The sequence below is a fragment of the Hippoglossus stenolepis genome, chromosome 5 (assembly GCF_022539355.2).
Source record: "Hippoglossus stenolepis isolate QCI-W04-F060 chromosome 5, HSTE1.2, whole genome shotgun sequence".
Lineage (NCBI taxonomy): Eukaryota > Metazoa > Chordata > Actinopteri > Pleuronectiformes > Pleuronectidae > Hippoglossus > Hippoglossus stenolepis.
The window spans coordinates 17,766,070-17,789,688 of NC_061487.1; the positions used below are offsets into that span (position 1 = coordinate 17,766,070).

Here is a 23,619-nt window from a genome sequence, read left to right on the forward strand (position 1 = left end):
AAATACTGCCGCTCCTGTCACTCCACAGACCACCCCTCACTTCTCCTCCTCTCCCTTCACCCTCCTCCGTTTTTTTTCTCTTCTCTTTGCTCCTACCTCTGCTGCATTAACGTGGACCCCAGCCAAGGTTTTCAGCCTCTTCCACTTCTTTCATTTTCGGTCATTGCCCTCTCTTTATGTGTGTGTCTGTCTCCATGTGGATAGTCATTATCACTGTTACCATGGATTTTCACACAAGGTTTCTTTCATGGTGATTTTCTTCCCTCTGCTCATATAATCTCTCCTCCTATTTATCTGTCTCACCATCTTTCACACCTCAGCTCTGTAAAACCCAGTTATTAACTTGTCCTTGTCCGGCAATTTATCCTTTGAAGGTTCACGCCTGGCTTTTTGTCTGTCGGAGCAATGAGTTTGTATCTGGTCTATTTTTCCCAGTAGTTTACCTGCATTAGCATTAGCACACTTATTCAGGTATTACATTGTGTAACATGTTGCGCTCTTTGACACACACTCTTGTGCCGTGTCCCTGCAGTCCTTTGATCCGTCTCAAGGTCTGCAGCCTTCTGAATGTGACTGACAAACACACGTTCACATGGACACATTAGAATAAAATGTCATGCAACAGGATTCGTTATTGAATTTGCACGTATCCCTCAGGAAAGTCCCACAGGCATCCAGTTACTGATGCGCGGCTCTTTGCACGGCTCTTTGAAATACATCTGTTTCTCAGTCTCCTTCTCCTGGCAGTGTGGTGACACCAACATTATGTCACACTGAGAGAATTCCAAACAATTGGATTTTTATTGTTCTCCAAATTTGTGTCTGCGCAATGGAATATTTATATTTTAAATTTGTAATTTGTAATTAATAAGAATGTTACATATTGGTCCCTATATTGTGATCAACAGCAAAAATAAAAAAACATATTCCAACATGACTAACTCATCCAAAGGCGAGGCAAACAAGTAGAGCAGAATAAAAAGGATGAACAAATGAAGGTGGGACTAAAACAAGTGAAAGGGATATGCATAGTGTGAATATCAATCTAAATATATACCCATCGACAAATGTCAAGCCTATGAATTAAGATATATTCAGAATTGGAAAGTGATTGCATTAAGCTGTAGCAGCTGCATCCCCCCCCATCCCCCTGCACCACCCCGGCATCTGATGACTCCAACTCCCACGTTGCACCTGTTCCCCCGCCTGAACAGAAGGACTTTGTGTGTGCGGAGGTCTCGTAACATACACTATCTGTGTTATCCCAGCGCCACGGTGCAATTATAGACCCTCATCTGTTGTTGAGAGTGAAACAACTGTCAGCTTCCTGGGCGCTGACGCTATCTGGTTTGACGGTGACACACATTTCCATCAGTCTGAACCTCGGCAATTAATGTGAGAGCGGATGCTGGAAGATTTTCTTAATCCACCGGCTCAGATTAATAGGTGTTTAAAAAGAGGCTAATGCACTCGGGCCTGTGGGGGCGCGGCATCCACTCACTCACGCTGGCTCCTCTGTGACCGACAGCAACTCCACTTCCTTCACCCGCTTTTAATGGCAGTAATCAGTCAGAAATCTGCCTCATACCACAAACAGCAAGAGGAACAACTCTCCACCTCTCCACTCCTCCCTCCCCGACAACCCCCTCTCTCACTCTGTCACCGCTTCCCTCCCCTTGTCTTGATTTGTGTTACACTCTCAGCCCCTGATGTCTCCATTAGTATGATTCCCCTTTGTGCTCTGGCTCGTGCCAAGGCCCCTCCCATGCAGCATTTCTTCACACGGCAACTCCAGCAGCCGTCCAGCCACCGTTCCTGCCCTTCCATTTAAATTCTGCCATCTTACGTGCGTTCCTGGGATTCCACCTATTCCCTGGAATTTTTATTCGACACGAAGAGCACTGAGAAGAAACAAGCACAATATCGTGCTCGGATTTCAAGGCAACACTCATGGTCACATTGCCTGTCATACAATCCTAAATGGCTCCTTTCTTCAGCAGCTGCTTGAGGAAGCCGAGAAAAGACCGTTTGATTGAGTGCTGATGTCTCGTGTTTGTTTGAATAGGCCATGTCCAAACGTCTGGCGGCATATCGTCCATGCTCTCTGAACACCGAAAATATTTTCATTCATGTTAATGCTGTGTCAATATTGGCAGGAGCCTCTCTCTCCTTCCTGCTCGACCCGCACACTCCTCCTCCCCCAATACACACACTGTTTATGTCCATGCAAGTATCTGGAACTGTGTGCATTCAACTGCATTGTGTTACTGTGTAAAAGACAGAAGGAAGAAAAGGGGATAAAGACTTTAAGACAAACTGTGCTGTATGTGTTAATATGCATGGAAGTGTGTGTATGTTAGTGTGTATATGCACCTCTGACTGCCTGCAGGGTTTCCCTCTGCTAGAGAGAGAGGTCAGGCCTCTGGTGTCCCGCGGCAACAGAAACGGTGCTCTGAGGATCCAGTGTTTCGGAGCCATGAGATACTCCAACCGTTTACACAGGTGGCTATCATATGGCGACTGAAGATTGTCCCCCCGGCACACACTCACACACACAGACACACACACACACACAGAGAGACATCAGTCAGAATTTGAAGGCAGGTAGCAGTACTTGTGTCCTTGCTATTGACCCGTGATTATAGTTCATCACATGTGTTTTTGCAAAAAAACTCACCAAGACACATAGAATGATCCTATTTCTGAAATTCACAGCCTCTGTCAGACAGCTCATGTTGCATTGTGTGGGATAGCACGCAGCGAGAGATTGGATGATTACCACAGATAAACAAACCAGGAGAGAGGCAGGCGGCGGCGTCGGCGGCGGCGGAGATGTAGACCTGCTCTGACCGAGATGCCAGGTGTGTTATGGTTGGCTTAGCTGCGTCTGCTGAGTGTGAACATTATGGTATAAACCCACTGTGCTCACCTTAGCACATAAGAATTCATACTTAACGCAGCGACTTCTCACATATGTCTGCAGTTGCTGTAAGTGTAAAGCCGTCTGTATATATTCAGTTGCGCTCCATTTGCTGGCATCTCTCCTATCGAGTGCTGCGAACCCTCAGGTGAGACCCTAAGTGGGTGAACGTCTCACATGAGTGTCCGGGGCACCAAAGCGTGGTAAATACATTTTCCCTCCGCCGAATACAAAAGACCACGATGTGTCATTCAATCTCGGTCGGCCTCAGAACGGCTATGTGGTCACCATTTTGGCTTCCTGTGATGGAGCTTCCAGGACATATTTCTTAGTTATAGGGTAAGTAATGGGAAACCCAGGCTCTGCAGTCACAGATGGTGAAGAGGAGGAATGGGTTACACCTCTGGGGTGATATGTGGAGGTGACCATCTGGCCTCCTGTGTTCCTGTCCATCATCATGGCAACCATCACACAATCTACAGGTGTGTGTTCGTGGGGGCGTATCCTGCATGATGCATGTCCTGTTTTAGCTTACAGGTGAATACTGGCATGTGTTCGCACATGTGCAGAAGAAGAAAAAAGCGCGCTGAGGTGGAATCCCCCAAAGCGTTGTCATTTGTCATGTTCACTCAGTGACATGTCCGACTTTACGTTGCAAAAACAAGACCACCTGAAAAAGCTTTTTCTTTCTTTTAAATGCAGTGTGTGACTCTGTCTCCACCATTTTGTCTCAATGCTCGTTGATCAATGTTAACAGAAAAAATTGAGAGAACGTTGACAAACAAAGACTAAACATCTGCCTATATCATCATTACTGCTTATCCTAACTGCCACCCTGTGATTTACGTTGGGTAAGATACATTTCGTTTAGCAGTAAAACTTAGACATGAGGATGGATATTCGGAAAAGCTGAGTTTAAAGCACTGAGGGGAAAAAGCGAAGCTGAAGATTTTATCAGTTTATACGATACTTTTAGTTACAAGTAAAATTTCTCCCAGTTAAAAAATACATTTTCTCTGTGTCATTGTGGATGTAAAAGTATCCGGTGCTCCTCAGTGTGTGTGACTGTATGAAGTTCACATGTTTCTCACGGCACCTCTGTGTTTATAAAATATGAAGAGTATGAATACCAAATGTAAATTGAATCAGATTACTGCTGTGCTACTTCAAGGTAGGCCCACCATGAGCTGCAAGTCCTCTGGGATCAGATTAACAAAATGGTTCTGGTTTGAATCTTGACATTGATTTGCTCAAATAATCACGGAGCCACCATAAAGAAACCTGAGGGACACTTATACCTCCACCAAGGCAGATTGGCTACTTAACCACCTTATTGCATATACATGTGTTGCATCAGACATAGGCCACCACGCACAGAAATGTTCTGCAAACTGTTTACATTAAACACAGGCAAAATATCCATTCCCTGATACAGTTAAATAGAATGTTTGTTACCGTACAGTAACTTAATAAAGATCAACTTTAAGAGTTGTAAGTTATCTACAGATGTCTGATTATTTGGGGGATAAAATTCCCTATTTTGTTTCTTGGGAAATTCACAAAAATATTTTAGTAAGTAATAAGTACATTTTTATTCCCTTCTGGCCCATCCTTCCACCAGGTTCTGTGGTAATCTGTTCAGAAATATAACCTCTTCGATAGAGGTAAAGACGAGATGTGTAGGGAAGTCATAAACTAGAAAAAAGATGTACATGCACATCCATCAATTAAGACTGTGAGTCATACGATGGGTGTGTCTGTAGCCTGGTACATGTGTCTCTGAGGAAATTACAGGTTATGATATAGTGCATGTTGTTTCCCACACTCCTCAAATCAATAGCATGTCTTTGTCTGAACTCAGTGTTTGTTTATCAAGAGGACAGAGGAGTGGGACGACATTTCAGCACCAACCAACCCAGTCTCACTGCTGCAGTGGCAGAATGTCTTCGACGTTGTCAAGGGGATGAGGGTGAGTGGGAAGTTGAGAATCGGGTGGAAGGTATATGAAGGCTGATGCCTGCACCAGATGTTTTGTTCCTTCTGGCACAGCTATCAGTTGACCTGTTAACCTAGACTGCATCACACTCACTGCTCTGCATGGTGTTATCAGTGACCCGCGTTAACACTCCTTCTAATTCATCTGCAGAGGTCACTAAGTTTACGTTTCTCCCCCCGGGCTCTGATTAATTACCTCTCAGTCTTCTAAATGAGAATGAGAGGTGTTCCAGAGGTTTCCTAACACAAGCTCCCTGACATGCTGTACATGCACACGCATGCTGTATGCCCAAGAATGTTGTAAGTAATACCATAACCTTTAAAAAACAAAGATAGCCTTTACATATTTGCCCAGCAAGGCCAAATACATTATACCTTGGAGGACATATCTTTGATCTGGAAATGTTCTTTGACTCTAACATAGAACAAATATATACAAACTTAAGAGAGTGTGTTTTTTTTTTACATTAAACTAGTGTTTTATTTTGTAGCTGGATTATAGGAATTCATAATTATCAGCAACACATTGCGACAGACACACTGGTTGGTCCAAAATGCTGCAACATGATGTCCAATGTTAGTCTCTCTGATTTGGCTCCCTGTACAGTCCAGAACAGCAGGAATCCCTTTTGTGTTCTGATGTTTTTCCATCAAATTATGAATTTCTTGCAACGTTTTTCTCAATATCTTGTGTCATATCGGTCATAACCTCTGTGACGAATCTTTGAGACACTTGGGAATTTCACATTCCTACTTGACAGTCACCATGATGCTTCTCAGTGGTTTTACTTCTCCCTGCCCGTGAGCTGACAGACATTCCAGCAGAATTTTCTTTTATTACAGAATTATCATTTTTTTATATTTTGGAGTTTCGTTTCTCATGGTGTGGATGCAGTTGTGTCACAGGGGGGCTGGACATTCCCCAACCCTGCCTCTATAACTTTTTTAATAATGTTTAGAGTTAGGGCTGGTTCATGCTTGTCTGAACCATCCCCTAGTTATGCTGCTATGGCGTGGGATGCTGGGGGACTTCCCATGATGCATCTGTATGCATTCATATCCTATAAGCGCATAACTTGGCATCGTTAATCATTTGTGCGTCTTTTGTGCTTTTGCGTCTCTCCCACCTCTCATCCTGTTGCTGTCTGCAGGTATTTCTGCCTCCACAGCTGCAGAGTCTGGATCTTTGACGTCACACTTCCACACCTACTGTTCAATTCCATGTGCTGTCATTGTCTTCTTCTCATTATTATTTAAATCATTCGTATAATACCTCCTTCGTTGTGGAATGGTCTCCTCCCTCCTCGTTTCTTTGTCTTTGTATTTAAAGTAAAAACATCAGAGTGAATCAATATGCTACTATAAGAGTTTGAATAAGACTATTTCACATAATGTCACACTATGTCTGTTAATTTCATCATGTGCCCCAACCCCAACTTTTTCGCAGTGCCATAAAATGTTCCGCACAAATTAATTCTTACGAATAAAAATGAATCTTACATAAGACAAAACCCTGGTAATAAGTTACAGTTTCAGACTGACGCCAGTGTGGCAGCAATGGAAGCAGCGCCAGTTCGGCATCTGCCTTGTCTGACTCTTTCATGCCTCCATAAACTCCACCGGCTTTGTTTGTGACTTCATGCATCCATAATTACTGGACTTGCAATTCCACAAAAGCCACGCCAAGATCCACTTTGACTCTCTGTGGAGAGCTGGGGCAAAACACTGGGCTTTTCTCTAAAGTCAATAAAATCAACACTTCATTTCAACCGACAAAACACTTTTCCTGGAACAAAACACACTTGTTTTGGGTCGCACGTTTTGAGTCACCATGTGTGCACTCGTCAGCGCAAACCAGCGTGAACTGCAAAATGTGGACTGTGTGGTAACTGAGAGAATTTCTCTCCTGGACCACTAATTGGATAATGTGGCGACAGCACAAAACAGATGCAGTGTTTTCATGTGTTCGCCTCATTGAAGGGTTAGTTAATGGCTAAATTTAGACCAGAAAACACCTTGAAACTAGCACCTGCAATTAAAGCTGCAGTAAAGCAGGTGAAAAAAACATTTGTGTTCTCACAGCTGTCAATAAATAAAAAATTTCCCAGTTTCCCATATGTCTATCTATCTATCAATCTATCTATCTATCTATCTATCTAATCTATCTATCTATCTATCTATCTATCTATCTATCTTTTTGGCCGTCTATCTGTCCATTCGTCCATCTAAAGAACGTGTGGATGTGAATATAAACATGCATTTATTTGTGTGCACTTCCAGATTCTTGCAAAGTTTTCACAATTTTAAAAAATGTGATTAAGTTACGCCAAGCCTTTGCCCATTAAACCAACCAAAAAGGAATTTGAATCAGATCTCTCCGATGAAGTTTGGCCATGCTCTGTTGCTTTCGAGTCAAGGATTCCTTATATCCTCTAACGTTCAGCGAGCAGAGGGCTGAGCCAGAACGTCACAGAGCTAAGCCTTCCACTGGGTGATGAGTTCCAGGAGCTGCAGCTCCAGCCTCACTTTAACAATCAGTTACAGAGGATGTAAGGGAGCAGCCAGGCTACATGACACGTCTCTGTGATAAACCGACCTCCGCTCTTTGGTGTCCCGACCTTTGACCCCTCTGAGGGTCACACCTGAGGCCAGATCCATCCATTGTCTGATCCTATCTCACCAGCTCCTTTCAGCAGTGATGCTTGTTATCTTTGACCCCCCACCCTCCCCCTGTGTCTTTTGTCTAATTAGCCAAAAGTGTTTCTGTTGAAGGCTTATGTGCCATCTTCTTTTCTCCTCCTCTTTCTTTCATTCTACTTGGTTTCTTTGTCACCGTTCTACATCAGTCTGATCCTAATGTGTTGGATAAACATGCACTTTTAAACTCACCCACACTCAGAATCTTGCCAGGTCCAATATTGGACTGTCTAGACGACACCATTATTTGTGAAGGTGCTTACAAACACACTTAAAAATAATGGGACCAATCATGGCAAAGTTTATTCAGATGTAATTGAATGTTTTTAGCTGCATGAGATGAGTCAAGTGTGAAAGCTAAAGCGAGAATAAGACTTCACTTGTCTTTTTGTAGATTGGATCTGTAATCCGTTCCAAAACAAACTGAAATTATCAAATTACTGCAGGGAGAAAAACAGATTTATACTATACCAGTTTGTATTCAGAAACCAATAAGTCTCTTATAATTCATGCATATATTCACAGTTATATGATATGTCACATAGAGTGCTGAAATTCTTCTTATTATTATATCAGGGCTAGCTTAGCCGCTACAAGTGCTCAGCTTGTTTCTCTTTAGGAAAAGAAGAATTCCCCATTTATTTAGCATTAATACAAAAAAATGCTAATCATCCATCCACCCATTATATATAACATGCTTATCCTTGGTGGGTCGCAGGAGGAGATGTTGGAGCGAATCATAGGGACATACCTGGTCACCAGCATATCATGTGGGCCACATACAAACTACCATTCACACTTATAATCACACCTACAGACAATTAACCTAACCCCATGTCTTTGGACTGTGGGAGGAAGCCAGAGTAGCCACGCAGACACAGGGAGACCGTGCAAACTCCACAGAGAGACACCCCGGCCAAGAGGGGATTCAAACAGGTACCTTACTGCTGTGATAGTGCTAACCACTGCACCACAGATTATATTGTGTAATGAGTTGTAATACTATGTGGTAAAACGTATGTAAACACAACATCAACCCATGTTTGTTCTGTAACAATAACAACATTGGATCATGTCTGCTCCACAGAGGAAATGAGCTCAAGGTCTTGTCATACCTCGAGTCTAAACCTCTTGTGTTATGCTGTCAGTCAGAGCGGAGAGGCATGTGAGGCTCCTGCCAACAGTGCAAAACAAGCACGACCACTGCCAAGCTGCCACGGCTAAACACTCAGGCCTCTGTTCTTACCCCAGGAGAGGAGAGTGTCCCTGCATACAAACACAAAACGCCAACAACGTCCGATGGAGAGCAGAAAACACAGATACACGCAAACTGAGCTTGAAAGCATTATCCATCGATAATTTATAGTAAACCAACGCCCAGTTTCTAAAATTAGATTTTCAAGGGAATGATTTTATATCCTCCCACTCAGACTCAACTGTACATACACACACCTCCACCAGCAGTTTTTAACTTCATGACGCAGGCACAGACACTGCCAGAAATCTGCAAGCCTTTCATAAGTGACAGCTGGGGAGGAGAGAATAGACCGTTCCCTCTCTGTAGACAGTGCTGTGATATACCATACTCTGCTATAAGGTGGCAGGGCTGAGGTCTGACGTGCACATGTTACTCCTCGCCTGGTTAATGGACTGGATGCTGTCAGGGGTCACGTCAGACACGTTGTGGCTGAGTGAGTCATGCCGGCCTCTCAGGGTGATGCATTTCTCTCCACTTCTCACTTCTTCTTACTGTCTTACTGAATTTCTGTGGTTTGCGTCAGGATCCAGACTTCAACGATTATGTGGATGTGTATATACTGAACTAAAACTCTGCGCGGATTCTTCTACTTTTGGAATTTCAACATCCATCTTGCACATAAAACCAGCGTGTTGTCTCACCGCGTGACCCGGAACAGACCGGTTAGCAGGCACCGGTGATGTGTGCTTGTGTCTCCAGCAGAACCCCGCTGTGACTGGTGAAGCATCGACCGCAGTGTATTATCACTGGTGTAAAATAAATGACTCTATCTCTGCTCCATTTCACTTTTTCCACGTCTCCCAATAGGAGGGAGTACACTCATGCCTCTTCCTCGCCGCTGCAGTAAAAAGATGATGAGTGTCTGAGGAGCAGAGTTTGACACACGGCTCAGGCCAAACTTGTGTTCTTATGAATCCACTCAGCTGCAAGCCAGATGACTCTGTATCGCTGAGACTCCCCACAGTATGAGTTTAACATGGTGAAAAAGACACTGTGACTTATCACACTTATCTCACTCCATTTCTACATTGTTCAGTCTTTTATTAAAGCTTTTTTTTTTTAAATCTAAAGAAACACACAAATACATATTAATAGGCTACACATGTGCACAAAACATAGAAATTATACAAAAGACAAAAACATTGCTAAAGGGAAATAAAGGGGGACCCCTCCCAGCCCATCCCTGTCTCCAGTCCACCGGTCTCTACAGAGCAGCACTGCAAAAGGTCCTTGAGGTCATCTAAAGTGAATGCTGAGCCTCGAGGAGAATACAATGTCCACAACATGCGTCAGAACCCAAGCATGAAAAGTAAGGGAGTTTCGGGGGTTTTGGTGGGGCTGCTGTAAATAAAAGCTCTAATCTAATTGGTCATTGAGAAGTTTGTGGTCTACTATATGAAGGTCATTTAAAGTCTCATATGTCACAATTTTAGGTTTTGGGCCTTTTTCAACATTTAAGTTCAAAATTGAAAATTGAATTGAACATGAATTACTGACAGAGGAAAGCACGAAGCTGAACTTATGATGAAAGTAACTCGCCTAACCATTAATTCTAAACTTGACTCAAAGTAGCAGAGCAGTTTCAGTGCAATGAAAACAGCAGCAAAAAAAGCCATTCGCCCTCCCTGATTTCTGGATTCTCGCCCTCTCTCGCTCTGTCACTCATGTGTCAGTTTTTCCACTGTGTGTAGTGGCCCTTTGTGCGTGTCAGGGCGGTCCTCCTCACTCACCCATGGCCTTGGCTGGGAGTCACAGGGGGGAGCTGTTTTTTTTTCCATCAGGCTGAGTGGCATGTTGGAGCTGAACCGTAGTGATGAGGTCCTCTCAGCCACTGGAGGGCAGTCACACTCTGCTGCAGAGAACAAAGTGTGTAACAGTCGTTTGTCTCTTATTGTGGTTTAAACTGGGTTTAAACTGCTACTTCTGAAATCTGATTTATTGTCAGAATTTAATATTGTAATAATTCTACACTATACTTGTAAACCAAAGTTTAGTAATGTCAGACAATTGTCAAGAGAAGGGTCAGAAATCCAGGTTATGACCCTGAGACTTGAGATTATTTTGTAAATCTGGACTTTTTCCATCTGAGCCAAACACAGATACCAACAAACGCAGTCAGCTAGTGAACATAGTGAATAACAACAGTGACACACACAGTGTGAGGGTCTTCATACAAACATATCTATCACATTACATTACTCACCACAATGTGTCCCTTTGTCCATGGTCCGAAGGTATTCTCAAAGTGTGTGGCTTTGATTTACAGTAATATCTAATATACCGCTATATATATACTGTATATGAAAGTGTGTTGCCTTAATTCCATATATTCTTGACTACTTTAATCTATACTTGCGGGGTCTGACAACTTTGTCCGGGCCAAAATGTTGGACTCCACATGTTTAATTTACTGTTTAAAAGACGATACTTGGTATTATGGTTTGGGATAGAATTGGTGTGTGTGTGTGTGTGTGTGTGTGTGTGTGTGTGTGTGTGTGTGTGTGTGTGTGTGCGCGCGCGTGTGTGTGCGTGTGTGTGCGTGTGCGTGTGTATATATACTCTCTACGCTGAAATGAAGCCTGCAGGAAACACTAAGTAATGTTCTCTTTGAAGCTCCTGGACTGAAATTAATGATCTCCCACAGCAGCAGTTGAACTGACTACAGAGGTCAAGGTCAAAACCCAGGTGAGACATGTGCTGACTGACCTTTGACCTCAGATCAAAAGCGTCCACAAATAAAGTTATTTTGTAAAGCAATATGTCTGGTGTGTTACAAAGCTTCATGGTTGTAATGTATATAGCTGTCATAGGCCCTAGTGATAATAAATGCTTTCTTTGGTATACATATGTGTTTATGTATTGAAACCACCAGATGGCAGTAGTAGAACAAAATACAACACAATTCATATTAAAGTTCTGTCAAATCCTTGAGAACTGATTGTTTTGATTGGTGTTTTGTTTTCTTCTTGAGTTGCAGAGACTAAAAACCAAAGCTGTAGTGCATGTTTCACTCAACAACTCCTGTCGATATGCAAATAGAACAGTTGGGTTTCAGTTGAAAAACTGTGGAGAACCTCATGCATCATTCACAATCTACATTAACGTCCTAATAACAACTTACAGTAATTTCTCTGCTGCCTGAGGCACGCTCACAATCATGCTCTTTTCAATTCACATTACAGAAATATGACACACTTGAGCTGCTAAGCCACAGATTTCCGATATATAATTATAGTACTTACATTAACTACCTATACTAATTAAATCATTAATCTGCCATTTTGTCTATAATAGTATACTGTACTTGTAATCAAATTATATAATTTAATAATTAGGAGGTAAATTATACTAGGATGGCACTCACACCTCTGCCAATGGCCCTGTCTTACAATGTAAAAGAAAGTGATAAAAGAAAATTACTGGATTTGCTCCTTTGTCCAGATCCATGTCAAAATGTATTATAGTGCGGCAGCTTCAATAACCCTGCCCCCTATGAAACCACATTCAAATCCACTTGATTCTCATAGATATATATTGGTCCATGCCTTATGTCTTGGGAAACTTGTGAAATCGTCAAAAAAGGCAATGTTAAAGAAAGTGAAAATTAACTGCTAGATCTGAATCTGCACCAAAATTGAATGGGTTCTTTCCTGACCCATATCCCATCCTTCCACCAAGTTTTGTGATGGTCCAGTAGTTTTTTGTGCAATGCTGCTAACTAACAGACACGCTATATATATATATATACATACAATATAAAGGCTAAATCACATTAGTTTATGTGTTTTATGAGTTTTTCTCATCAGTCTTGGAAATGTACGCAAGATGTTCTGACACACAATCTGATCCTCTTTGCTAAAAGAACACAACACCGACCACTTTGAAAAAGATAAAATGAGACCAGGACTTTATGAAGAGACATTTATTAGTTCAGTAGAATACATCACCATCATAATCATCACCACCATCATCATGCCTAAAAGCAGCAGCAGCAGCAGCAGCACTTCATTTCCTCACCTCCGCTGTAAGTCAGATGCAGTGAGGCGCCCTATAGTTTCTCTTAATAATGATGACCTTATCTTGTCAAACTCATCTCCACTGAAAAGTTCCTCAGCTCCGGTTCCACAGCCTGGAAACCTCTCCCTGGCTCCGGCTGTTTCTTAAGTCCAAAGGTCACAGCTCCCAAAAGCAGATGAAGTGTTGCAAACGCTCACAAGACGAGGTCACGTGACGCATCGACGTGCTGCTGCAACGCTCCACCGGCATTGTTCATTGTTAGGAACTGGTCTGTGGACAATGCGATCCACAGCGAGGATCCTGTTCCGATCTCGTGAATACCTTTACCTCGGGAACTATCAGTTATACAGAGTCCTAACAGAATCTAGTATTTACATCTTTGAAATAGTTAATATTGTGTACTGCATTAGCAAACAAGAGAAGAACGATGACAACATCAGACTAGTATACAAATAGTACTACAATAGTATTCACATGCACTAGTACACAGTGTCATACTTGTCAAACATAGACCATAGAATTTATATTTACAAAATGTTCACAGCTACATTCTAGTTTTGTGTGTGTGTATATGTGTATTGTGTAATGGATAGATGATTGTTATATCCAGAAAAGTATTTTTTATGGTACATACAGTAAAATGAAGTTGACACTGCACAACCTGTGAGGATTATGGATATGAAACCATAAAAGTGGAGGAAAAAAATACATTATGGATACTGGGTTATTGCTCAGTGCATTTGATGTATAATGCCTGTAATATTGATCAGCATTGATAAATAACCAGTCAGTCTTTACTTACTCTTTGATAACACAGTAACTTAAAGTGATTGGTCCAGTAAATCAAATCCATCAAATCAAATGATAAATTGCGAAAAAATAAAAGCCCGGAAATCAAAAAACAATATTTTCCCAATGTACATTATTGTATATCAATAAATACACATGTAGTGGAAACAAAGTGTGTACAAATCATACTTAAACAAACATGTTGTGCATTGACACGATGCAGTTGGCGGACGATGGCGGTCTGTAAATGACACTGGAAGAAGTTTCGATGGTTCAAAAAACAGAACAGAATCACGAACACCCGTCTCGTTCGGTGAAGCTTATCTCGGGTGTACACACGCAGACTGGTACAAAATCTCCCTGCTTACAACTGCTGCTGAAAGAAAAGACTTTCTCTTAAATACATTTCTATCTGGGGAAACGATACGAAGAGTCACAACAACCGCAAGCCATTCCCTTTAGTTTGAGGAGACGTAATAGATTACAGTATTTACACATCTTAGCTACATAATAATATTCGTCAACAAACAGTGACGGTTGCTCCCAGTTCCTTTGCAGTGCTCGGGCAAATGTCTTCTCTTGTGTCGACTGATTTAACCATGAATAATACCAGAAATGACCAAGTATCCCATCTTGTGCTTTTTTTCTTTTTTTTTTGTCCGTTCACTCTCCAGACCCGTCTTTAATACAATCCCGTTTTCCTCTTCGTTCATATTTGTGAAGTAGAAAAGCAGTTATCGGGGTATGTGTGGGTATCTATTTAGTTTTCACACCCACAAAGACACCTATAGCATGCCATGCGACGGTGCCATCGACACAGCCACCTGGACGTGGAGTCAGTCGTGCCTATACTGTGTGTACCCAGTTTGTGTTGCAGGTTGACACCGACCCTCTGCAGTGCTCGGTCCACAGAGGCCAGCTGAGATAATATGCTCCAACGGTTCTGATGTGATATAACATCCTGTTTCCTGCAGTCCTCTGTCCAGGCACACCATAAATATGGCTGCCCACGCATTAAAACACACCAGCCAGCACATGGGGGAATTACATTACCTTTTTTTTCCAGTTTAACTTTTCTATCCAGTCTTTGTGGGAAAAGTCTGTATCTTAATATGAAGATAGAAGCTGGGTAAGTTAATCGGGGTTACAGAATGAGAACTGGGTGCGGTTTCAGGTTTTGGGCGTTAAAAGTTAAGGTTTATGGGTCAGACACTGCGGGGGGCCCTCTCCAGTTCATGGGTCCTGCGGTTACGGCCCTTCTGCCTCTCTTGCAGGTGTTTCCACTTGGCTGCCAGCCCCTGGGCGTGCATGTGGGTGTGAGGGTTCACCAGCACCTTCTGCTGCTGCTGCTGCTGCTGGTGCATTTGTCCCTGCTGCACCAGTTGGGCTTTCTGCCTCCTGTGCTTCCTCTCCCTCTTCCAAACCTGCTCGCAGAACTCGTCCACGGTGTTCAGGGTTGGGTGATTCACCAAAGATAAGAAGTCTCGGTACCACAGCTTTTGATTTGGAGTTTCTCGAGGTGAGGAAAATTCCAGGGCGGGGGCACTGGCTGCGGCCTCCTCGTCGCGATGCAGCAAATCCTCCAGGCGCTCGGTGTCAATGACCTCCAAGGTCACCTTCAGAAGTGTCTGCATGAAGCCGTGCTCCACTGCCTGGCACAGATAGATGCCGGAGTCCCTCTTGTTGAGTGTGCGAATCAGCAGCCCCTGGTCGGTGTGGACGAAGCGCTCCTCTGATTGGATCTGTAGAGTGATAAAATTGTGTGCGATAGAAACAGAGTGAAGGACAAGGAGATAAAAGAAATTGAATTAAACATTTCAAAATAAGCTCTCATGACACAATTCTTCATTAAACTCTAATCTGTTATGACTCATGCTGTTTTAATTTGACAAAATGTATTTCAGTTGAGTCATCTGTGGTATTAAATATTAATTAAATATTACTGTGTTTTCTATAATACTCCTACTTACATATATCATTATTCATTCAGATTGTATCTGAGCATATTTCAGTCACACAACTCATGGTTGAAATTTTTATTGCAGCAGAACATAGTCAGTGTTTGGTGTTTAGCCTCCGTCTTCATCACTCCCTCAGATGTGATTATATAGATATAATATTTTGACTAGATATCATTTTTTAATGCAAAAATGTATAATGTCCCAGTCAGAGGATGCTGGGGTGGTGGAGGGGCAGCTTAGCCAATGCAGTAGCAGCAGAGGCTAAGCAAGGGAGCGATGGGAAAGTTGTCGCACCATAAATGAAAATATTATAGAGGATTGTGAGGCAGATCACATGATTAAGGCAGCGCCGCTCAAGTTGGCTGCCTGAACTAGCAAGCGATGATTTTGTGACGTGATGGTTTTGTGATGTGATGGTTTTGTGATGTGATGATTTTGTGATGTGATGATTGTGTGATGTGATGATTGTGTGTGAGTTGAGGAGTTTACCAACCTCTTGTTTGCGGTCATCAGTTGAACGCTGATACTGCCAATAAGTCAGGGCTCTCTGAGACTTGGGACTGCATTCGAGAAAGGTGCTGCTGTTCTCCACTCCATACACAGTTTTATTCAGAGTCGACTGCCCGCTCAGTTCATCTAGATAAAAAAAGAGAAAAGGGTTTGTTTGGGTAAAGGTTTCCTCTTGTTTCTTGCTGATATTGTTGGTTGTGGTCATGGCTGAGTGTCCTGTGTTTCCTTTTTTAAGCAAAAACAATGGAAACAGCTCTGAAGAGCCACATGTTGTGAGTTGTGAGTGTTTCTCTGATGGAAAAGTACTGTCTGTTCCTTCAACAATGACTGCATTTCACATCATTTCACATTACCCTGTCTCTTTTCTTATCACACGTCATCATGAGCACAGAGGCAGTCGCTGCAGGAAATGGGCTGAAACTATAATCTGGGTTTTATTCTGGGAGGTATTTAAAAGTATTCTATCCAGTCAGGGACGTTCTGCACTGTGAGGTCAGTGGTACTCTGATTGATCCGCTGCTGTAATTGTCCTGTGTCTTATGTCCTGTGGTAAATTCAACCATTCATATTCCACTGGCACATATTATTATCTCCTCATCATTTCGAATTACAACTTTTTTCATGTATCTGTTTCTTTATAGAACATTAACTCTGAGATTTTGACCACACAATCAGAAGTGTCGCTGGTTAGCAAATAAGTATTTTTTTGGGGGGGCTTTTGGGGGGCTTAACTCCTCCACCTCAACTTTCAATAGATTCTGATTTGTTTTTATTCTTCTCCAATTAAAGAAACGTGACGTTAAGAAAGAAAGACTGTGTATCGGACCACTGAGCCCATAAACGGCGCAGTAGAGTGGAGGGCTCGGCGACACAGAGGAGGCCCGGAGGAATTCTGACCATGTTAATTATAATCTTCACGCGGACCAACTCTAATCTTCAGAAACACATAAAACACACTCAGACACACCACAGCACATTCAGCTGGATTCATTCCCCAGCCGCTTCTTTGAAACCATTGCTACGATCAAAACACAACCTCAAGACAATGGCTCCTTTTGTTATTTGGCAAGAAAACTGGCCTGACACGTTGGGTTTGTTATCTGTTTCACTGGGTCATCTGGACTGTTTATTATGATTCTTATCAGAGTTTGTAAAAACACCTTTGTGTTCTTACAAAAATATCCATGAATATATTAACGAATATGGTATTCATGTACCGTTGTGTTGCAGATCCGAGCATTGTGTGAGTGGGTCTCCGTTCCTGATATCCTGTCTCCGTGTTCTCCTGCAGAAACACAAATATAAACACTGTCATGACTCAGCAGTTCTGTTGCGTGTATGGGTTTGTGGGAATATATGCGTGTGTGTGTGTGTGTGTAGGTGTTTATTTGAATGTGGTGTTGGATGTGCGGCAGCAGCGGAGGCCAACTCCAATAGATAAACTAACAGCAGCAACTCTTTGCGCCACCATAAGCATTTATAGAATAGCTTTAATTACAGGGTGTGTTCAACAGAGGAATTCAGATCTAATCAATCACTCCAGCCTCTGGTTGGCAGATGCAAAGGAGACAGAGTTTCATGTACAGTATCAAACACAAACCTCCAGGTATTTTCTGGAAACAACAATTGAAGAAACTATGGAAACACCAAAGCAAACAGGTAACTTCACCCTCCCTGTCTCCCATTGTTCTGACCGAGCGCTGGTGTGCTGGTAATTGGAGGACTGAGGAGTTTGCTGCTTGAATTCTTGAATGCAGGACTCTGGAGTCCAACTAACAGCCGGAACAGGATACTCTGCAGCGAGCACTCGAATCAATAAGCCCCATGGAGCTGTGAGTGGGAGGCTCCACACACATGTGCACATCCACAAAGATCAGTACGCTACTACAACCACACAAGCGCCGAACCTCTAACACCTACCTCACCCCAGGTTCACCCAGACAGCCTGCAGACATCGCTGACATGAATTCTCATTTACAGTAAACAAATGAGGTTATATTTCCAGCTTTCTGGTCGAAATACGACCTCATGCCTTTGGGGGATTTTGGCAAATATACAAAGCCTGCACTATAAGTGTATTCTAGCTCCAGTCCTGCATCACAGTCTGCACAGGCTGCACATGTCCTCAATCTGAACATGAAACCACTTCTATATATATAGTTTGGTTTTACTTCTATAAAGTTCAATCTATATCTTAAACAAATTCAACCCTTAAACAACTAAACAAGTACTCACACATGTGTTCTAAATTTGGCGTGTTTAAATCTAAAGCAGGTTGCTCTTATTCTCCGGTTACATGTGTCCACTGAACTTTTACAGTGAATTAATTGACTTTTTCTGATGAGACATAGAAAATCCTTACTGTGCTACTAGCAACTTGTTTTTAACTTCAACAATTCAAGGTCTTCACCTGAACACACGTTAAAATATCTGCGGTCGGATGCATCGTATTTTTAAAACATGCTCAGTGATTATAGAGCTCATTCTTCATGATGTACGAGGTGTCAAGCAGCTTATGAAATGCGACGGCAGGGTGGCAACATGATAATCATGAATGTGGAGTATGCATTCAGTACCTCTTGGCCATGGGAAAGTATCTGGAGCACTCAGTGCCGTCCCATGCACAGTACGGGTCCCTCGCCAGGCAGCATTCGGCACAGGCCTTCCCGTAAACCTCACACCGATGCAAAGGCATCTGGGAAACGCCGATGTCTGAGCCCAGGTACAGTTGTTGCTGTGCAGGCAGAAGAGACAAAGACTCAGACCGGCTTGGGTCATGGACGGCCCGTGTTCAGGAATGTGGAAAGATCGTCTCTGTGCGATGAGATTTGGTTTATCTCAAAGTGTTTAAAATCTGCAGACAGGAGTCTCCTTGCTCTGTCTTTCAGCGCCACAGCAAGATGCGTCAATACGAGGAAAAGCTTTTCACTCTCTAAGAGACAGGTTTTACAGACACATTGGTCACTTGCAACATTTTTCATATTTCATCATTTCCCGTGCAGCAACTCAGTGGAATTATCTATTACTTTCACTCAACTCATAACTGAGGAAATATTATCTTGCAGAATAACCCTCATGTTTTGTTCTACTAAACATGTCCCTATAGTTAGATATGATTTTATTTACATTTATTTTTCATTGAGTTTTAATTTAAAGATGACTTTAAATTTAATTTCATTTAATTTCAGAACTACGGTCAATACCTGTTTGGTTGAAAGTTCCATGGCTGTAATGGCTGTTGGCTCCTGTAAGAAATAAAAACATAATAGAAAATAATTATCAGGCAACATTCAATGATCATACAGTCATAATTAACCCTGGTACATCATGTATAGCATCTGACGTATGACTTACTCTAAACACAGTCATTTCCTCCAACAGCACCTCCTCCAGGTCATGCCAGGAGCCTCGGGGGATTGATACCACTTTCAGAATCGTCCCGATGTCTGGCACACAATGGAAGCACACAACCTGAGTTAATATCTGCTCTGTCGGGTATGTTTATCCATATACTTCTGTCAATCACTTGATGGTTGTGTACCTGTGCCTATGAACATAACATCATATTGGCCATCTTCAGCTTCTACTTTATCCACCACTATCTGGGTGAACTGGTAGTCCACATCCGTTTTGACTATGATTGGTCGGTTGTTAATGGGGTAGACGGGGTTGAACATGGCAGGGTGGCTCCTGGCAAAGGTCACCACCTCATCAGGGAGGTCCTTAGTTGTATCAAAGCCTCCGAATGTCTTGCTTGGACACTGTGGAAGGAGATCATTGTTAAAACACTTAGGATGTGAAGAAGAATCAGCTTTAAGATCCAGTTAAGAGCATAGGACTCACTGTGCCAGGCCGGGGGTAGGGAACACGTCCCTGGAAGGGCACCCACTGATAGTTGGGTCCGTCTCTGTGAGCGTAAGGACCCAGAAACACTCTCCTGATGTCTGTCATGCTGTACATACAGACAGCCGAACCTTTGAAGATGTTGCTAATGGGCAGAAAGAACGAGTCAAGAGAAAGAAAGGTGAGGTCTTTGTTCAAAACACAGATCATGCACTCGGCAAAAACTATTCCATTGTCAGCCAAAGTACCTGGAAGTGGTAAAAGCTGCGTAGATGATTGGGCTCTTGGGATCCTTTGTGCTCATGAGGAAAACGTCCTCTGAAAGAGAAGGTAATACACATTACAGATTTATCCTCCACTGAGAAGGTGGAAATTCATCTCCGTGAGATGATGTGTGAGACAAGTTTCCAGGTGCCGGAGCAATCACTCACGTAGTTCATCGAAGTGGGTGTCTATTCCGTTACTGCCAGGCACCGAGCAAATGAGCCGAGCTTTCAAGAAGGTGGTCCACTTGTTGACGAGACTCCTGTGACCTCCCAAGTCATTCTGTTGGACAGATCACAGGCACAGGTTCAGCAGGGAGGTTCAATTATCTGGAAGCTACAGGATTATCGTTCATTTTCAATCACTTTCCATTTCCTTTAACGGCCACATAAAAAACGATTCTCTTCAATTTTCACAGTTGCATTTCCTTTACAAAACTTTAGCTGTAGATGTTATATGTAGCTATGAAGACTTGTCATTCCATTACTGCTGAAGGGAGAGGATATACCTCATTAGCCTCTGGTTAAGTGAGGTGAGAGTCTGTCTTGTTGGCTGGATACAGAGCACGAGAACTGCCCATAACCTATAACACTGATGCTGTCGTTTAATTTAAAGTTTACTACTGACACAAGCTTGTCACTAATTCAACAGCAGATATGGAAAAAGTGAGGAAACCCGTCATACTCTGGTAAGGGTTTGAACGTGTAGTTTATGTAGAGACATGGATTATCAAAGCCTCTTGATAACTTCTTACATGTGCATACATTTTCTCGACAAGGGTAAAGTAGAGAGCTTTTAAGATCAGGTCATGAAGTATCTCATGGTTTCTATAGTAAATAAAACATTTGTTGATTCTATTACTTTTTACATTCAAATAATGGTCAATGGTCATTCTTTGCATTATATATACTTTAAACTTACATATTTAACAGCTCACTGTATAAAATATAGCTTGTGTAAAACACATAAGGCAAACTATTTTTTTTTTTGTTGAAGGTGATCTAAAAAAATTTGCACAGGAGTTATTTTCTCTCTATATATACTATATATATGTAGAAATAATTGATTTTAAGGTGGAGTGAACAAAAACAAAATACTCTGATGGACTAAAATCTTCAACCAAGCAGCCTAACAATCTGTGTCTGTGTACCTTACAGTGTAGTGGTTGTTTTCCAAATAGCACACAAACACAAGCACAAAATGCTAACTCATAAAAACTTGTCCCTCTTGGTGTTGATTTATGACTGCAAGTCCACAGGCCCCAATTAATACCACATCTTGCATAACGGATGGTTTGTCTTGTGATGAGGACAGCAGATTCCTGGCATTCTGGTTAATCAGGCCTTTATGAAGGAGGCATGATATGCAGCTACATAGATGGAGGGGCTGAGGTTCACTCTACAGATCTGAAGTCAGTTTGGTGTTTTCCAGCTCAATGGATACGAATGGGATTCGGAGCATAAAACCTGATACAGGTCCAGTGATTTGACAAACATCCCCAGGAGCTGGAGGGTGTGGAGGACCCAATCAGTGCCAAAGCTTGACATTAGGATAACAGTGCTGCCATTGACAGGTTCTTTTCCTCTCAGGTTCCAGTGACATTTAACGTTTCTCTCAGGTTTCTGTCTTTGGGGGTGATTGCACCGAGCACAACAAAGCCCACTCTTCTCCAGGCTAAAAATAATCCCAGATAACAGCCCCTGAAAGCTGCCATTATAAAAGCCACTCAGACACCGGTCAAGTGTTTTTCCAGATACAGCGGCTATTTGGCATAATGCTGGTGTGAAAGCGTCTGTGTGCCATTGTCTCTCTCCTTTTGTGTGTGTTCTTTTGTGGGAGCCAGCCTGTGTGACTGTGTGTTGGTGTTAGCGTGCGTGTCGTACTTTGCAGAGCTGTCCGATGCGAGCGTGTGTGGCCTTCCCAGCGTGCTCTCCATCCATGGCATTCTCCCTGAAGAACAGGTAGATTTTATCGTCTTCCGGGTTGTCACTCTCTGGAATCGGATGAATGCCCACAAACCTGGGATCTGCAACACATCCAGAGACACATATAAAGATACATAAATCAAGGTGGTAAGCAATTAAATGCAAACTTTTGAGTCGCGAGATAAGCTCTAGATGTTTTGACTGAATTAAGAGTAAAAAAGGAATTACAATAATGTATGTGGCTTAAAAATAGGGACTATCTCATCCTGATTTGAGAAAAGTTTGGGATACTATATATGGCAGACAAGCACAGAGTGTCATCTGCATAGAAGTAAAAAGTTGTCTTATAGCTACTGATAATATATCAAATGGTAGAAAATGAATATAAAACAAAGTCAGAGCAGATTCTTGAGTTAGTCTACTAAATACATTCTGTTTGATAAATATAATACATTTTCAATTTGATAAATAGGAAACATGCCAAACTAAGTCGACCCCGTCAAGTGTACGGAAAGCTAAGCTCAGATCCAACAAAAATAAAAGTGAGATTTGAGAGTCAACTTGCTATTTCAACTCTACAACAATATTTTTTTAAACCCATCATGAATATGGTCCAGATGAGCAATGATCTCCCTTGTTTTCTCTCACCATTGAGCCACCGGGAGTCGTGTTGCTCCGTCCTGATTGGGTGATGATTGCCAAGAGTGCGAAAAATGGCAAAGTCCCGCCCCATGAAGTCAGCTGACGTTCCAGCGTACAATTCCCCATCTGAGAGAACAAGGAATTAATAGTGTTAGCAAGAGAACACAGGTTGTGGGTAGTGATGCAGGAGTTAAACTCTTGGGCCTTGTTCAGGGGCTCAGCAGCACAGGTAAGAATTGGAGTCCTGAGAGACAACAGACAGTGACAGCCGTGATGAACATCAGGGGTGTGAAATTGACATTACCACAGTGGGCAGGGCCGAGAGGGAGAGGCGAGGGAAGGAGGAACGGCTGGAGGGACCGACGAGGAGGGAGAGGACAGAGGTGTGATAAAGGGGGAGTACATAATCATACTGTGAGGGGGGGAGAGAGAAAGCGGAGAGGAGATGAGGGGAGACAGGCTAGAAAATGGCCATCTGCTGGGTTAAATGGCGAGCTGTAACACAATGTGACTGGTGAGGATTGGGGGTAAAGAGGGAAGGCATGTTCACAAAGTCCTGCTTTATTTGGTGGGAAAAAAATCGAGGATTCAGTGTGAAGAAAACTCACAATATAAAGTTAAGTGTCATCGGCAATTCACACCCACCACTTGAAAGAGGTATATCCAGATTGGAAATAGAGTTTACAGGGCTGTCAATGAGGGGGTTCCCAGTGCGTAAATACAAACTACAGAGCATATCCGCTTGTAATGAATGACAGGAATCCCCCTGTTCTGTCATTCACATTTACTTTACACACG

At 42.6% G+C, this 23,619-nt stretch overlaps 1 protein-coding gene across 6 annotated transcripts in view; it reads right to left on the reverse strand.

The window, feature by feature from the left end:
- Positions 1-12,777: 12,777 nt before the first annotated feature.
- sema3ab (sema domain, immunoglobulin domain (Ig), short basic domain, secreted, (semaphorin) 3Ab) overlaps positions 12,778-23,619 on the reverse strand; it is a 60,782-nt gene continuing 49,940 nt past the window's right edge. For all 6 annotated transcript variants that reach the window (XM_047339743.1, XM_047339742.1, XM_047339740.1 and 3 more), the window contains 12 exons: positions 22,828-22,947; positions 22,138-22,280; positions 20,422-20,536; positions 20,239-20,308; positions 19,991-20,135; positions 19,689-19,908; positions 19,502-19,593; positions 19,351-19,392; positions 18,724-18,881; positions 17,365-17,432; positions 16,131-16,273; positions 12,778-15,418 (listed from right to left, as the gene is read on the reverse strand). In XM_047339743.1, the coding sequence (XP_047195699.1) occupies positions 14,882-15,418; positions 16,131-16,273; positions 17,365-17,432; positions 18,724-18,881; positions 19,351-19,392; positions 19,502-19,593; positions 19,689-19,908; positions 19,991-20,135; positions 20,239-20,308; positions 20,422-20,536; positions 22,138-22,280; positions 22,828-22,947 (1,853 nt within the window). In that variant the 3' untranslated portion in view covers positions 12,778-14,881. The remainder of the gene's footprint in view (positions 15,419-16,130; positions 16,274-17,364; positions 17,433-18,723; positions 18,882-19,350; positions 19,393-19,501; positions 19,594-19,688; positions 19,909-19,990; positions 20,136-20,238; positions 20,309-20,421; positions 20,537-22,137; positions 22,281-22,827; positions 22,948-23,619) is intronic.